Source organism: Seriola lalandi, unplaced genomic scaffold (assembly GCF_002814215.2).
Source record: "Seriola lalandi dorsalis isolate HSWRI2012SDOR001 ecotype SW California unplaced genomic scaffold, Sedor1 jcf7180002054520, whole genome shotgun sequence".
In the NCBI taxonomy this organism is placed as follows: domain Eukaryota; kingdom Metazoa; phylum Chordata; class Actinopteri; order Carangiformes; family Carangidae; genus Seriola; species Seriola lalandi.
The window spans coordinates 774,418-791,470 of record NW_019525073.1 but is presented as its reverse complement, the minus strand read 5'-3'; the positions used below and the strand labels follow the sequence as shown (position 1 = coordinate 791,470).

General features: G+C 41.0%; 1 protein-coding gene across 4 annotated transcripts in view; it reads left to right on the top strand.

Annotated features, from left to right (window-relative positions):
- The window catches only part of arhgef10la (Rho guanine nucleotide exchange factor (GEF) 10-like a), a 95,902-nt gene that overhangs the window by 63,451 nt on the left and 15,398 nt on the right, over positions 1-17,053 (top strand). For all 4 annotated transcript variants that reach the window (XM_087175996.1, XM_023414040.2, XM_087175997.1 and 1 more), the window contains 3 exons: positions 10,897-10,983; positions 14,584-14,798; positions 15,654-15,811. In XM_087175996.1, the coding sequence (XP_087032122.1) occupies positions 10,897-10,983; positions 14,584-14,798; positions 15,654-15,811 (460 nt within the window). The remainder of the gene's footprint in view (positions 1-10,896; positions 10,984-14,583; positions 14,799-15,653; positions 15,812-17,053) is intronic.

The window sequence follows — 17,053 nt, the reverse complement described above, 5'->3', positions numbered from 1 at the left end:
ATGTTCTAGGTCATTTCTGTCCTTGTCATCCAATGAAATCACACTGGTCTATGCTAGTTCACCGGACTAGCTGGGGCTTTTGGGCCATGTTGTGCATGTTCCTCTCACATGCTGTGTCATCCATCTTCCCTGCTGATGGACTGATAAGAGAACAGCACTGTGCATTCAGCAAGCCACATGAAAGTGACTGCACGTACAGAAAATGAGCTTGTCGAGTGGCATTCTTGGCAGCAGTAAATACACTGTGTTCACAGCTACGTTTATAGCATTGTCTGGTGAATGACTGATTTACGGACATAATGACTCAAAGCTCTTAAAGCCAAGATGCAGGAAATGGTTCAGTGTGAAGGCTGCGTGTGGGTGAAGCACACCACAGATGAGATGCTATGTTATGAAATATGGATTAAAAAGCAGAAGGACAATGTGAAAAGGTGGCCTTTCCCTGATGCAACGCCTTTTCTGATGATTTATTTCCTCTCCCCCCTCTAGACTGTTTTTTATTCTAATTTTTTTAAGGTAAAGTCATCAAGTTGACACGTTACGCAACGCCTCTCCCTCTGTTTCTCTTGAAGGTCGTTTGCTACTTTTCAGAGTAGCAGATATCAGCCACCTCTCTGAGTTGTGGGGAATAGATGCCACAGCATGGATTAAAAGCTCGTTCTCACCATACATCCACCGGGGCGTATCAGCTCCCTTTCTAACGCTGCAGTAATATCCTTCTAGCAAACAGAAAAACAGACAAACAGCAGGATGCACAAGTGCTTGAGACACTTTGGAGAGTGCACCCCATTCTCTCTCAGACCCAATCCTCATCAGGATCAGTTTTCTTTTTCCCCATGGATTGCTTATTAGAGCTTTAGGATAATCTACAGTACACGGGCATTTCTGTGACCATCAGGGTCAAATGAATCATCATGATGACCAACAATACTGACTGTGCTGTGCTCTATTACTCTATTTGGCTGTGTTTGCTTCATTATCATTTCCACAAATGATGCTTAAACATGCCATCAGTGGCTTCTCGTCAGCCTCTTAATTTAGGGGATATGTTAAAAATCTGTTTCTGCATCCCTTCAGTTTAGACCCACAAAGTAATGAGTGTTCATGAGCACAACATGAGTTTCAGCATATTGCATGGTTTGCATTTTAGGACATTTTAATGCAATAGATGCTCACCAAATACCAGGCATCATGCTGATGTTTTCAGGGTGTGAAGCAGAACCAAAATCAACAGCTGCTGTCTGTAATATTAACACATTTCCATGTTTTGTAACTGTTCTGATGGTTTTTTTGCAACCTTCACTCTGCAGAGATTTATGTATTATGGAATTCATTCGTATCATACCTCCTGATCAATTTTTATTTAATGAGCTGTGTTTGTTGAAATGCACCGAGAGCCGCACTCAGAGAAAAATAACTTACCTCAATTCTAGTTGTAAATTTTGGAACCACTCTCAGACTGAGAAGCTTTGTAAACATGCACCACGGTTCTCTCCACAAAAAACAGACCACTGCTGCTCATCCTCTGAGTTCAAAGGGGGAAGACAAGCTTTTGGCATGCGGAATATGAGAATGCAGGAGGAAGTGTCAATCTAATTTTTCTGTGTGAAGCTGGATCACAGCGGACCTGTCGCTGGAGCTGATACTGCTTGGCCCTTCTGGCCATCGTGGCTCAGCTCAGCAAAACCCAACTCCAGACACACCAAACTTGTCACTGTCACAAATACAGGGGGCAGTGACAGCACACAAGCTCTGACTGCTTAACACTCCCGATCAAAGAGGACCTCTCTCAGAGGTCAGGGCAGAAGTCAAACTTTGGCATTCACAGAGAACAACTCCGAGGAAGTCGTGACAGTTTCCAACATCTTGGCTAATGTTCCAGGAGTGAATAGAGGTCAGGCTTTCTTCTTTGTAGATCTGGATCTCTACGCTGCCAGAGCTAAGCAGCATCAGCAGTCAAGTTTATTGAATTTAAGTAATGGTTAGAAGATACTTTCCAGCTTCCGGCTGCACCACCTCCCTTTGCAATAAAGTCCTATGTCAGCAGCAAACAAAGTTGCAAGAACCACAGAGGCAAAAATGTAGATGTGGTGGGTGGGCACTGTGGTGCAAATCTTGACTAGCATTAGCAAAGTTGCTAATAGGTGGTGGCTATGGATCTTATAATGTATGAAACAGAGTTGATATTTTTCCAAATGCTCTGATGAAAGACGTGTTTTCATAGATGAGGGAGATGGAGGAATTACATCATGAATGGTTGCCATGCTTGCCAATAGTACAGACTTTTCTCCCTGCCTCTAATTGGCCAGGACAGGAAACTGGTTTTGCTGCCAGAGTTGGCAGGAAAGTTGCTACTATGTGTGTACTTGATGTGAATAATACATATACCCAAGAGGCTGTGTTAGCATCAGCATGCTAATATAGTCATGTCATTGTTACATCCCGTGTACCTAAGCTTTTAATTAATTTACTAAACAGCTGGAATAGGAATGAAAGAAAAAGATTTGGGAATTTTATTTTGTGTTGTATTAACAGGATCAAGGGGGGGGGGGTCACTGCTGGTTTTCACAGTTAGGCCGTATGAAAGAGATTCATTTACTGGATCTAAGTTCAGTTCTCTCATTATAATCTACATGCTAGCAGTTACATGCTGTGTGAACCTACTGCACGCAAGGGCCTGGCTTGCTTACTGCACAATTCCTTTTCTATTCATTACTCTCCCTGCCATTAGAGGGCAGTGTGGTGCCTATATATATATGAATTGGGCAGACACACCCACCGTTTGACAGCGAGGTCATTTGCGAAGGGCCTGATCAGTTGCCTTGACAGTTAACATACTAATTACAGGGAATCATAGACACTCTAGCAATGCCTCAGACTACAGTCCTTCTCTGGCCCTGGGTTTCTGCTCACTCTGTACTTGTCAAGATAGCATGCAGGAACAAATTATGTACCCAGAAGGGAAATCCTGCAGATCTGCTAAATGTGGTAATTCGGTCACATTCTTCCTCTGTGATTATACATCAATGTGGAGAGGACGATAGGCAAAAACTGCATCAATTCAAAAGGAAAGGGAAGAAAGCCCTCTCTCCTCTTTGATTTCCTATTGTGCCATACCAGTCCTGTCTGTTGCAGTGATATGTTCTCTCCTTATTTTCTGCTCTGCTAATTAGTCTTTGTGCTATTTTGCTTTCAAGACACGGACAACTACCACTCTGAATGCTGCTTCATTTGTTGTTGTTGGCCAGTGTTAAGAGATTTAAGCACACATTATCTTAACCTTCTGCTCTATTTTAAAGTCAATGCAAATGTAAACTTTGCATTTAGCTTTTATGTGATTTGTATGTTGAAACTAATGAGTCGAATCATTGCTTCTTTAATGAAAAACAAACTCTTTGGTTGGTCCGGACAAGACGGTTAAATCATGGCCGGAAAACAAAACATTTGTTTTAAAACATAAAAATACAGGCTTGAGACAGTGGGCCTTAAGTGTGGTGGTAGAACAACCAGATTAGTATGTGTGAACAGTTATGATTTGTGTTTGTCTCATGTTATGCCAAACAGGCCACAATAGAATAAGGATCCAAGGATTGTAAGGGGCAGATTCAAATTTGGGAGGTGCTCCTTGATGTGCAGAGCTTCCTTGGCAAAAGTAGCTTCAATCGCCACATGGCTAGGACTGAGCTGGCAACACAGCTCGCTTTGTTCTGAGTTTCCTGCCATCTGATATTAAGGATTATAGAAAGCCTCGTCCAATCTCGTGCCCGGGGTTTCATCTAGGACCCCATGTTGACAAACAGTTGTGTCAGTTTCTGTCTTTGAGGTGGGTAAAGATTGCTCATCCAAAGCTTGTCTGGGACCTGTGTGGATGTTTCCTGTCTATGGCAAAAGGGAAAGGAAGATGGAGGAAGTGATTGACTACATGGAGAAGTTTGGCCTGTAGTCCTCTTTTGAACCCATTAATGCAGGGGCAGTACACTGCTTTCATCCAGAGTTGGAACTGCCATGGCCGCAGGAGTCAGTGGTGTGTGTGTGTGTGTGTGTGTGTGTGTGTGTGTGTGTGTGTGTGTGTGTGTGCGCGTGTGTGCGCGTGAGAGAGAGAGAGAGAGAGAGGGCATAGCGACACAGCGAATTTGCATCACATTTGTTGGGCGTGTTGCAGTCGTTCAGCTAGGAGCGGTGAAGGGCACAAGGAAGAAAATCTCAGTCGAGTCATGAATATGAGTTTGTGATGTCCTACCAATGTCAGGCTGTGGCTCTGAGCAGCGATATGCAAAACCACTCTCCAACTTCATTCCACTTATTGCTGATATGATCTGTGGCATAGCCAAGGGAGACAGGGAATCGTTACTGTACAGACAGTGGTTATTAAATTGAGGGAAATGTCCTGAGCCAGTTTTAATAATAAGCTGATAGCCATATGCTTTTGCCGCAAGTCCTAACCACCTCTAAAGGACCTAATACAGGCCTATCAAGAGTTAAAAATCAGGCTGTCTAGTCAGCCCTCTCGTGCAGATGGTTTAATCTTATTGTCTTCAAATGACTTTGAATATTCTGTGTGTAACGCAGGCCTGCAAGCACAGCAGGTGGTTGGCCCTTTGATCTCCGGTTGTAGATGCCGGTGGAATTTAAATCACAGGGTGACATCTAGCTCATGAAATCATAACATGAACAGCAAGTTTCAACTTTGATCCTGTTGTCCTTTTGTATTAGGTTCATTAGAGAGTGTGATGTATTGGAAAACAGATAATGAGCAAACAACATTTTGCTGTCCCCGTCTGGTTGTGTCATGAGAGTGTGCAGGTCCACAAACAATGTGTGTATGAGGGCTTGTGTAGCACACAGTATATTGTATATACCTTGAGGATGTGCCATGTTACTTAGAAGAATTTCACATATTTAAAATGTAGAATGATTTTGAGTACCAATAAGAATAAAAAAAATTAGAATTTTGAAGGCCTAAATATGGGTCAAAACTAGCTAGTAACCTCAAAGTATGAAACGTCTCTTAATATGGAGTAAATTCTCAGGCTGGGAACCACCGTTGTAGAGCAATACTGAGTGTTTCTAATGTAGGTGATTTCAGACACAGCCATAATCATACCAATTGACCTTCTGCTTTACATCAGCATCATGTAGAATAGAGGGCATTTTGACCCTTTCCTTTTGCCATCTGCTGACAGGTAAATTTGAATTGTTGAAGAATGAAAGCAGATATATAGGTGTGTTATTGAACCATAATTCAGTCTGCAATTAAGATTTTATTTTAAGGGCACTGAAGTTTTTTAATTCATAGATTCAGATGAACTGACCCTGTAATCCTATAATCCAGTTTTCCTGGACTCAGAAAACTGTTGTATGCTTTCACCTTGTGCAGATGAAATCTTGTGTCTATGGTGGTCCTTCCCCTCCCCAGTTATACTGGTTAGTCATCCACACTGAACAGTTGCTAAAAAGCACATTTTTCTTTTGTTTTATTTCAGATCACACCATCTGTTTGTCAGAAACATTATTCGGTTTTTCCATAGATCCTTTGAGGGTTTTTTCCCCATTGTGTGTTACTTTTAAAACATTATAACTACCAGATTTTATTTACTTATTTTTGTTTGCTTTACAACTGGAGGTAGAAGTTGAGCTCATGAGGGGAAGAAATCCAAGAAATCAAAGAAAGAAAGTGTTTTACTTTCTTCCTTCTATGTTTAGGTGTATTTTCCAAATGCACTTCATGAGAGTTTTAAGCCAGAAATCGGTAAGTCAGCTACGGTCAGCTGAAGAATACGTTGTAGTGCGTAGTAGATGTAGAGCATGCTCCACAGCAGATGTACCAGATAAGAGTCACACAATCTAAGTTGATGCAAAAGGTCAAAAGGAAGACCAAACATGGTCAACAGACTGAAACATCTTTTTATGTTTGAGTAATGAAGAAATGCCACTCTCTGTCAGAGCTTGCCTTCTTGTTAACCCGAGCAGCAACTTTGCAAAATCTCTCATGTTAGGAGCTTGTTTAGTGTGCATTACCTGTAGCAGTGCTCGGGATGTAAGTAATTTCAGGCTGAATGGCGATTCACTCTGCGGCCATCCTGCCTGTAGCCTAAGGCAGTGGGGTTGCAGTGGAGAGGGAGTGCCAGCACCAGTCAATTACCAGTTAATAAACAGTGGAAGTTTTCTATTAGTGCTTGTTAGTGCGTGTAAAAGATTGTTGGTATGTGGAATTGGGGGAAGGCACTGTGACTATGGAATTAGAAAAAAACAGGCATATTTTCTTTCCCTGGGTCTATACACAGCACCCAGTTCTCTATATGCATGCCGTTTATGGAGATAATATTTGTTATTTGATTTTCAGCAGGCTATACAGTGCAATATATTGTATTTGCAAACTCATTTTTTTCTTTTGAACAGTCCAGAAATGTGTGCTCAGTAGTTTCACTTAATGCAGTATTTCATAAGTGTCTATAGAGCACTCTCTCCAATAAAGAGAATCCATTACATAAGCACGGTGGAGGCCAAACAATGCAATACTGGCTGCAGTGTGTGCTGATAACATTATGGGCCCCTGATGAATATGATGCATGCACCCTTTTTGGATAGCAATTGTCACAAATCTGATGTGTGGAAGATACTGAGAGCACATTTCACTGTGCTTACAGAGCGATATTGCTGTAAGGAAAAACAGTGCACCTGAGTAGCCTTGGGAAGTAAAACAACATTAATTGGATTTGGGAAAGTCATCCTTACCAAGGGGACACTGCTCTGACGGTCTGACAGCCAAGAGCATGAATCATTAAAACCATACCCTGTCATATTAGACCACTACCAATAACCACCACTGCTTACATTTGTTGACATACAGAGCCAAGAGCTGTAGCAGTGTGTAACAGGGCAGAAATGTTCACAGTAGATAAAAGACAGTCACAATAACCTGTCCCATCCATTCTGTCCTGTAGCAATGGGTGTAATGCACACATTTTACATTTATCTTCCAGAAAAGCGATGGATGCTCTTTTGCTAACCATTGCCACCTGGCACCAGCATATGGGCTGGCGCCCTCTTGGGGTAATGGGTGGGGCGGACTCTCTGTCGACCATTGGGTCATTGGTAACCAGCAGCTGGGAGGCCGCCCTCTCATCACATCAACAAATCCCGCTTTAATTAGCTCACCTGCCCGTTTCCTCCCCACGCTCCCCAAAGTCCTCCATCAAACCTCCCTCAGCCGGCTTACAGCCTCACCTCCCTCTCTCATCCTGCCTCCACACCTGGGAATAGCTTCAGCTTCTCAACTTCACACCTACAGCTCTGCAGACACACACATACACACACAGACTGTGCTATAAACAAGACTGACAATTGACTTTCAGAAAGCTTGGATCTCATTGATTTTTAAATGGTGCCTCACTGATACCTTATTAGCATTGGGATCGCCACTATGATCATCATTGAAGACCCACATTTCCTTTGTGCCCGTCAATATAATTTACACATTCACAGGTGGAAATGATCTGACAGGCTTTGTTGTTATGCTCATCTGAGCTCTTTGCATTGGCTGTTTAAAGAAGTTCAATAAGTGGACAAGGGGTTTACTGTATTGATCATAGTCACTGTCTGCACTTTAATGGGAACACAATCCTCACCTTGGTGTCCTAGTGTACTTGAAGCCATGTGAGCCAACAAAAACTGTTTCATGTAACAGTCAGAGTTGTATTCCAAATATGTAAGATATGTCCCATGCTAATTATTGCATATGTGGATTTACATAATTTTCCTACACAGAAAGAAGTCCTGTTTTTAAGCATAACAGGGTGAACAATGTTCAAAAACTAGATTTCCTCTTTATACATGAAATAATTTTACAAGAGTAGACATCAGATTTTTCAAATGGTGAATACAGTCATGGTCATTTTGTAAAACATCCACCGTGTTTTACGTTACTGTGTTTTCCTTGTAGGCTTCATTTCGTTGCCTATAAACAAATTGATGCAGTGTATTCCCACAGAGCTCTATTTGGGTTTCATCTATCCATAGAACATTGTCCCAGAAAGACTGTGGCTCATCTATGAAAATGTTTGCAAACATTATGCTGGCCTTTCTGTGCCTTATTTTTTCAAAAGTGGCGTCCTACTCGGCCTTTGCCCATGGAGCCCAACTTGGTTTAATGTGCGACGTGTGGCGCAAACTGAAACCACTACTCCACATTGCTCCAGGTCAGCCTGAAGCTCTTTATGTCTGATTTCGTGTTTTTTTTCCACAATCCATACCAACCTTTGCAGACTTCTCATTGAGTTTCTTCTTAGCATCACGTTATATGACTGCGAAATGTCTTGGTAACATTTCAAACTGTTGAAGCACGGATTTAAAAATCTTTGGCGACTGCCTCATAGCCTTGGGAGCTGTTATGTTCTTTGATAATAGCCTTTCTGATGCTTTTAGACAGCTGTCTTATCTCCAGCTCCTTTTTATGCAGTAAAACCATCATTCATTGGTTAATTTGGGTCATGTTAACACTGAAAATAAGCACTGATTAATCTTATTGGTTTTTATTTTATTTTGTTAATTGTATCCATTGTACATTTTGTGTTTGTATTTTTTTGCTATTATGCCATTTTTTTTCTTTTTTTTTGCATTTATGTAAAGATATTCTGAATTATGTATTTGAAATTCAAGGTTTCCAATCATTTTGACCAGGACTGTATCTTATTAAGAAACAAGCTTCTTCATTTACACATCAGCTCTTTATCTGAATGATCCCATGGCACATTCCTGCCCTTGAATATCTTATGAAGTTGGGGACTGCTCTGATAGAGGGGATAGATCCCACTTGTATTGCCATACTGACTCTGGAGAGTGCTAACAGACAAAACAATCTTGGCCTGGGAAGATTGGCCTACGATGCTTTCCAGTCTCAAGTGACTGATAAAATCCAACCACTATTGAACCACCAGTACAGTCCGCTATAGTGCTTTAGTCCCTCTGGTCCACAGCCACTTTCTCTCTCTTCACCGCAGGGCTTCCATATGGACACATATTATGGCTGCCACTTAATTACCTATCAAAAACATTTCACTGCACTTGATGAGGGGCTAACAGAAGGGGAGAGGGAGAAAAAAGACAGAAACAATGGAAAAAGAACAGGCATAAAAAAAAAAGTGAAAGATGGGAATGAGAAATGGGAAAGTGGGACTGAGAGAGTGATATAGAGGACGAGCCATGCATCTGCATAGTGAATTTGAATAGATGGAGACAGACACGGAGAGGGAGGGAGGGAGGGAGTGAAGGAATAGCCTTGCAGTGCAGATGGGAGAGCAGTGTTCTGGCCGGCATTCTTTTTTTGTTTAGTGTTTACGAACACACCCAACAAGAGAAAAAAGGGGGTGTGTCCTGGCCAAGGGAGGCTATAAATTACCTGTGATTGATGCTTACCACCGTGGAGGACGACAGTTAAAGACATGCGGCGCTCATTGTTGACCCCCCTCTTCACTCCCTCCATCCCTTTTAAGCCCACCAACTCAACAGCTCACCCACTGCCACCCCCCACCATCCCGACAACACACAATTAGCTGTTCCGTCTGTCAAATGGCCCACCCTTAGCGGTCAAACACCAAAATAATAATCATTCCCTACCAGACAGACTGTTAGTTAGAAGAGCAGCTTTCACCGTGGGGGGTTTGATGCACTATTAGCCACGGGCTCTATACTGTAAATGTCAACCTCCATCAGTTCTTTTCAGGCAAACTCCTATATTTCTAAGGAATATGAATTTATTTTCCCTTTTTAGTAAGATGTTGGTTCGTTTTATTGATAATAAATAGTTTGACATCTGCCTCGGTTCAGGACTTCAACCTTCAGGACCCTTGTGTATTCCCATGTTTGTCCAATTTCAATTCTAAAAGTAAATGTCACATACCAGTTATACTAACCCCATGTGTCTTTTTAGTAAATGTTCTGTGCATCTTAGAGCTTCAAAATTATTCTTATTGCATAGCAACTGTATAATCACAAAACTCAACCTTTTTGCATTTGGAAATAACACGGAAATGGAATGGCTTTTTGTGCCGAAGCATCTGCTATGCTCAAAGTGTTATTTTTTGTGTTTCAAAGTTTGCTGAACAATCCTATAAATACAGTCTATAAACTGATAACAAGTGAGCGGATAGCACATATACTAAAAGAACGGTAACATGAACATCTGGCCTGATGATAAATAAAATAAATAAAAATTGTGTAGTGTAGAGAGCTAGAGCTAAAGCTAAAACTAGGCCAAAACCCGAATGTTTGCGTCCAATAATAACTGAAACATCTTGCATTGTTTTTAGTGTTGGTCTTTTGATCTTGGTGTTGCTAGTAGAAAGCAATCTAGTTCAACACATGCAGGTTGGGGTGGGGAGGTAGAGCTGGTTGTCCACTAATCAGAAGGTCGTTGTTTTGATCCCCGGCTCCTCTTGTCGACATGTCAAAGATACTGAACCCCAATTTCCCCTGATGGCTGTGCTGTCGGTATGTGTGAGTGTGTGTCTGTGGTGTGTGTGAATGTGGCAATGTAGTGTAAAGTGCTTTGAGTGGTTGATAAGACTAGAAGAGTGCTATACAAGTGCAGTCCATTTACCAATAACACTACAAACTGATAGGAACATTGTGGGGTAAGTCTGCCGTTTGTATACATCATCGATTTTTAGCATTCAACATTTAAAATTTGCTGATTTAGATACAGATTGTTCACACATCTGTCAAAAAAGGAATTCATGGAGGGATATTCTGTAATTCTGTTAAAAGGTAAGAACGATGTTCTTGGTGATGGCAGAGTAGAAGCATTTTTTTGGGGAATGCATCAAAAAAATAAAAACATAAGTTTGAATTGTTGTTCCTTGATACACATTAAATCAATATTAATTTTGTCTTTTGTAGCTTGAAGCTGCCCTCCATAATCCTGTTCACTGCGCATTGTTGGGCTTCTCTGCAGCGAGCACCTCCTTACCTCAAGGCTACCTCTGGGTAAGTAATGTGTTGCGTACACACACATATGAATGGATGCATATAAACACACCCACACACTCAATTGAATGCCAAATAATTAAAACCTATGACAAGGCAAAATAATGCATATTTTACAGTTGCCGATAATTTTTGCTTTTAACACAATTACCATGACATTTTAAACGTCCTCTCTACATTCTGCTCTAATTCATTAAAAGAGGGAATAAAAAATGTATCTCAAGGCTAAGAATGGGACATGCACCATTTTTTCTCTGTAAAATGTCACCAGGAAACTGTGAATTAATACAGTATAAAGGCTAGTAGTAGGTAACTGCTGCTGAGTGTTTTATGATGAGTGGGACAAATTGTTCTGCCAGACTATCAAATCACAATCCCCAGACTTGGGGGAATTTAGTGGATCTAGAAAGAGGGGGAAATTCAGGAAAAAAAATGATGCAGAGAATCTGCTATTAATCTTTAAGTTTCAATTTTTGCTCCCTCTCCTTTTTGCAGAAGGTGGGCTCTTTATCAGGTAATCCCCTTTTGACCTAAAACGTAGCTAAATCAAGTGTAGGCCCTCAAAGACACAGAGTACAGCTCAGTGTCTCAGACTTAATTGCTTTTGTGGTGCTATTCTAAAGAGGGCTGGATGCTCACTCAGATGGGGAAAAGGAGATACTATATGGTGGAGCTGGAATTTAGAACATAGTCCTGTCAGTGTTTGAAGGAGCATAGGCGTCTCTGACCTGCAACTTCTTTTAGAGCACAAAGTTTTACAGTTGGCTTAAATGCCCATGACTTTGTCCCCCCACACCATTCAGAAGAGCACAAGTTAGGCTGTTCACACTATATGTGTGACACTAGTAGAGAATACGTGCATAAAGTGAGCGAAGGCTAGACTAAAGCATGTGTTTAAAATTTTCAGTTCCTTCATAGCGGCATGCATTCATCAGCAAAAAGCCATTAACAATTGGTTTAGCAGTTATCTGTAGTGATAATGTTCATTCCTTTTTGAAGCATGACAGCGAGGCATACTGCAAAGAGTTGAGTGTTATTAATTCACAACCAAGTTAAGTCTTATATAGAGACAAGTTCAAGTCATGTCTTAAGTCAGTAAAAGAAAATCTCAAGTTGAGTCTTGAGACTTCATAGTTTTATCTTGTCTGTCATTCAGTCCCTAAAGGTAGTTTCAGGCGGCTGAATGCCGACCAGCAAAATGACAGATTATTTCAATGTTCAGCAGACAATTTTGTTATGAATGGAATTCACATCTGATGAGTGAATTTCCATTGATGTATATTGTTCAAACCAACCTTGAACAGGAGAAGCAGTTCATTGAGTATAAATCACATCTAACTCTCTTCCCTCACGATGAATGTTATATACTGCACAGTACAACACTTAGCCACAGCAAAAACAAACTGGTATCCACTAAAACACATAATAGTGAAGGCCTGCAGATCCAGCAAGAATAATTAGTGGCTGAGCGTTCCCGCCCCCAGTTGGTTCTACCTCCCTGGCAGGCTTGTCAAATAAGGGATGACACTAATCATGTTAAAGTGAGATGGGCTATGGGGATTTCTGTGTGCTTTGATCAGAGTAATGACATTGTGTCTAATCAGGCTGATACCCCAGTGTTTCCCTGTTTGCCTTCACCCTCCTTGTCCCACTTTTCCCAATATCCTACTTCTCATTTTTAGATAAAGTCTCCATTAACTCTGCCCTCACGTTTCTCATCTTATACATTTATTCAGCATGTTAGCATTCATAGCTAGCGCCAGTGATAGGGAACTTGAAATGCATTTTCTTCAGAGTATATCAACAATCTGGTGATCCATGGTTTTGGCTTCTTAATGTGGCGAATAGAGTTGAGCAGAGTGTGCTATCATGACCATTCTCCCACGCTTCCTCGCTGTGTCCGGAGCAATCTAATTAATGCTGGCAGAGCATTTACTGTTTGGGAAGTCTTTTGCTTCTCCCAAGCTGAGAGGAGGAATCTGTCCAGGGCACAATTCCAGATATCTATTTCTCCAAATAAGTGGTGATGACTTTGTCAGGACACAACATTTGCAGTGGCTGTTGGGGGGTGGATCGTGGTGACAGTGGTGTGTGGAAGGGTTAGGGAGGTACAGATGGACATGTGAATGTATAAATTGTCTAGGAGTCTGGGTGAGGGGGCCCTTGCCTCTGGCTTTGGTTACTCAGAGTCACTTGAAACTGTGTTTTTTTTGGACCCCTTGCTGCAAGATAAGTCTTCCCTATCTTCTTTTCACCCTGTGCAACAGACCATTATTTGTTCTGGCTCATTCTCAAGAGCCCACAGGATCGCTCCTGTCCAGATTCTGCACGCTGATACAAATCAAACAAATGATTGCATGCAAATAAGGGTGAGCATGGAGGAGAAGAGCTAAAGACTATATTTAGCTCATGTCACATTCACACAATGTGATTCATACAGAGAATAAATCTTCGCTGTCTAGCACCAAGCAACCGTGCTTTTTTTCCCCAAGAAGGGCTTTGAATTTTGTCTGGACATCCACCTAGGCCTCACACAGGGGTAATAAATGAAATCATATTGAAAACCTACAGTGACACTTTAATTGTTTGGGAATGGGAGCAACACCACCTTAATTGGAATTGCATCAGAGAGAGGTTGGGGGGCTCCTGCTGTCTTTGTTTTCTCAGCATTGGCATTGACAGGCTTACACAAAGGCCAATACAAATTTGATACATAGGAAATCAAGTCTCTATTGGGGCCGGGAGTCAGCCTGTAGGGTATGAATCACCTTTGGATGCTTATTATGATTGGTGGACCTTTTTGGTAACATCTAAGGTTGCTTTCCTGTTTGTCAGGGAGGTTTTTTTTTTTTTTTACAACTTCAAAAAGGGTGAGACATCTACAGACGTTGATTGGTAGAAACTTTCTCCAAATTGAGCTACTGAAAGCTCCCAGCTTTCGACAGCTTGTGCACTTGTGATTACTTCTTCATTGGTATTGAGAACATCGTCTTCAAGTGTTGAGGGTGACCTTGGACAATTTAAAATCAGACATCAGTTCAATTAATTGAAAACGATTTTTTTTTTTTTCATGAACTGACTTAAGCAATTGATTAGCCACTTGGATCTTGTAAACTCATAAAAAACTGTTAAGTAACTCAGGGCTCTTCAGAAACCTCGGAGAGCCTCTCCGTTCTGCACTGATGAAAAGCTCGCCGAGTTTTAAGGATTGTTTGATGTTCTAGAGATGACATTGTGAATCCATTACATAATGTGTTTAAAATTCCACGCGATATTCAAAGAAACTGAGGGAGACTACAAACGACAAGATCTGAAAGGATAATTGATTTGAACTTTTTTTTAAATCTAAATCGTTGACAGGTAGAGAATGTTGAAGCAAAGACACATTATCCCCTGGCCTTCACAATTTGATTAAGACAGTGAACACACATTGGTAGCATGATCTAAGGGAACTTGGCCTGTTTCCTCACGCTGCTCTTCCTATATCTTTTTTCTATTCCAGCAGAATAGTTTATTACCTGCTGCATTATGATTCTGTCCATTGGTACAGCTTAACATGGGGTCTTGACCTCTTTTAACCAGGCTTTTTTCTCCCTACAGGTGGCTGGTGGAGGAGAAGGTTCTCAGGGGCAGATAGAGATATTTTCCCTCAACAGGCCCATGCCAAGGGCTGTAAAGAGCCTGCAGGTAGGCTCTGCTGTCCGATGTCTGGAATATGTACCAGAACCGTCTCACGCTGAGGAAGTGGAAGCTGGAGTTCACAAGGCACCCTCAGGGATCAGCTCCAACATTTGTGTTGGATTAGACGATGGACGGTGAGAGACTGATATCACAGAAAGCAACAGATGTCTGAGGAGAAAAAGCTTCTGTGTTGATATAAAATGAGCCAGAGCAAATTATCAAATTATATTCATCGGAAATAAGTTTTATCTTCAAGAAGAAGCACAAATATCAACATAAGAAAACAAATGCTTTTCAATATGCTCCACATCTTATGTTGTAAAATAATATCCTGTGTAATCCTTTGTTACCGGCTCTTGAGATTTTTAGCAGTATAGATTTGCTTGTCGATATTTCATCAAAACAAGAAATCAGAGCTGATACCTATCACCTCAGTCTACCGCCATAGTTACAGTGAATAAGTAGGTTTTTAAATTTTTTTTCTAAACAGAATATTCTTGAATTTCAGATTTAACCATTATGTTACTACTTTTCTGTAATTGTCATTTACAGTAGTGTTTAGTCGTTTGTATGAGAATAAGAAATCATATGTCAGCAGTTTGTTTTTGCTGACTCATTCTCTTCCAATAAAAGTGTCTGTCCAGGGAAGAAAAAAGACATACAGTTTAAAAAAAAAAAAAAAAAAAGAAAATCAATTTCTGCATTTCAGCACACTCAAATAACTGTCATCTCCAATGCAACTTCTTCTACCTCTTCTTCTCTGACAGAGAGGAACAAAAAGCAATGTGCATTTGTCATTCTGAAGAAGACAACAAGATGTAGCAAAGTTAAGATGGGATTTCAAACATGAGAAAGACAGAGTGGTTGCACTTACACAATGCTTTGCTCCAGAGTCAACTGTTAAATCAAACTGCATGAAAACGAGGCACTCCGTCATTTCAAATGACACCCATTTATCATGTTTGCCTGTGCTGCTTTTGTTCTTCCAGCATCCTGGTCTATGGCAGTGTGGACACTGCAGCACAGTGCCTATTGACCCTCCGTAACCCAGAGGGCTGCCCTGTGCTGTGCCTGAAGCACTCCTCTCGCTTCCTGTTTGCTGGCCTGCGGAATGGGACCATGATGGTTTATGGAAGAAATAACAGCGGTAAGGCGCTGGTTGTTTTGTTTTCAGAATGATGGCTGTTGTTTACTGTGTGTCAGGGGTGGCTGTTGCTACTCTCTGTGCATGGTCTGTTGGGGAAGTGGGAATGTGTAGTCTATAGATGATACCTCTTTTCTCTTAAGGTGTGACAGTGAAATGGACTGAGTATATATATATATATATATGTTTTTTAATTTTCTAATGCAGCTTTTTATATAATATTATTTCGTACAGTAAAATTATTGGTACAAATGAGATTCTGTTTTCATTCATTACGTATTTATGAAACAGCTCTGTGGTAAACATCTATTGTGTTCAAACATAAATTGTTTTATTAATTTGACCTATAAATATTAGTGTTGTGTCATGCACATAGACTGTATGATACATTTTTCAGAAAACCCATTTCCAGAATGAAAATGATTTTAATTTCGAGCTGCCTTTGAAATGATTACTCCAGAATCACTTTTTCCTTTACGCTATACTTCCCATTCCTAGTGAATTTCATACCCAGTGTAAGTATGAAAATAACACCTCACCATGTGGTAGATGGCATGCCATGTTTAGTCAGGCATTGCACAAGGCCAGGGGGGCTTAACACCATCTCAGCAGTGGGTTGCAGTCTTCACAGCCAGCGGGAGCACAATAGCTCTATCACTGGGTTCCTCTTACCTGGCCACAGTATGTCAGCGCGCCTGCCTTCCTCCTGTGCTCCTCTCTCCTCCCAAGCAGAAAGGATGATTAATTACACCAAGCTGCTGCATGCCGATTAAATATTACTATTCATGCTTTGTATATCAAAAAAAAAAAGGGACAGGAGAAAAGCTCTGGAGGGTGCTGGGGAATGTTTGTGGATTCGGCACATCTGTTAAAGATTTATGCCCTTGACTAGTGTGCTACTGTCTCAAAACAAGTCTGCAGCAGCCAGGAAATGCCAAGGTTTCAGTCAAGACTTGTATCAAAAGGCTTATGAATACACACAACATATTGTTGTTTTGTGAATAATGTGCTCCAGCTTTTCTCTCCAAGATATGCACATCAGACATCATGTCAGCTTAAAATGAAAATATTTTACAAGGCAAAAAAAGTTTGATTTAGTGCAACAAGACTGGTCCCCCACTATGTTAAAGAGTGAGAATCATGGGCTTGGTCTTGCTTTGCGCAAGGGGCCATAGGGACATTTACAAGAGTGAATTTTGAAAAGGTGGAAAAATGACCTTTATAACATGCCAAGCAATTAACCTG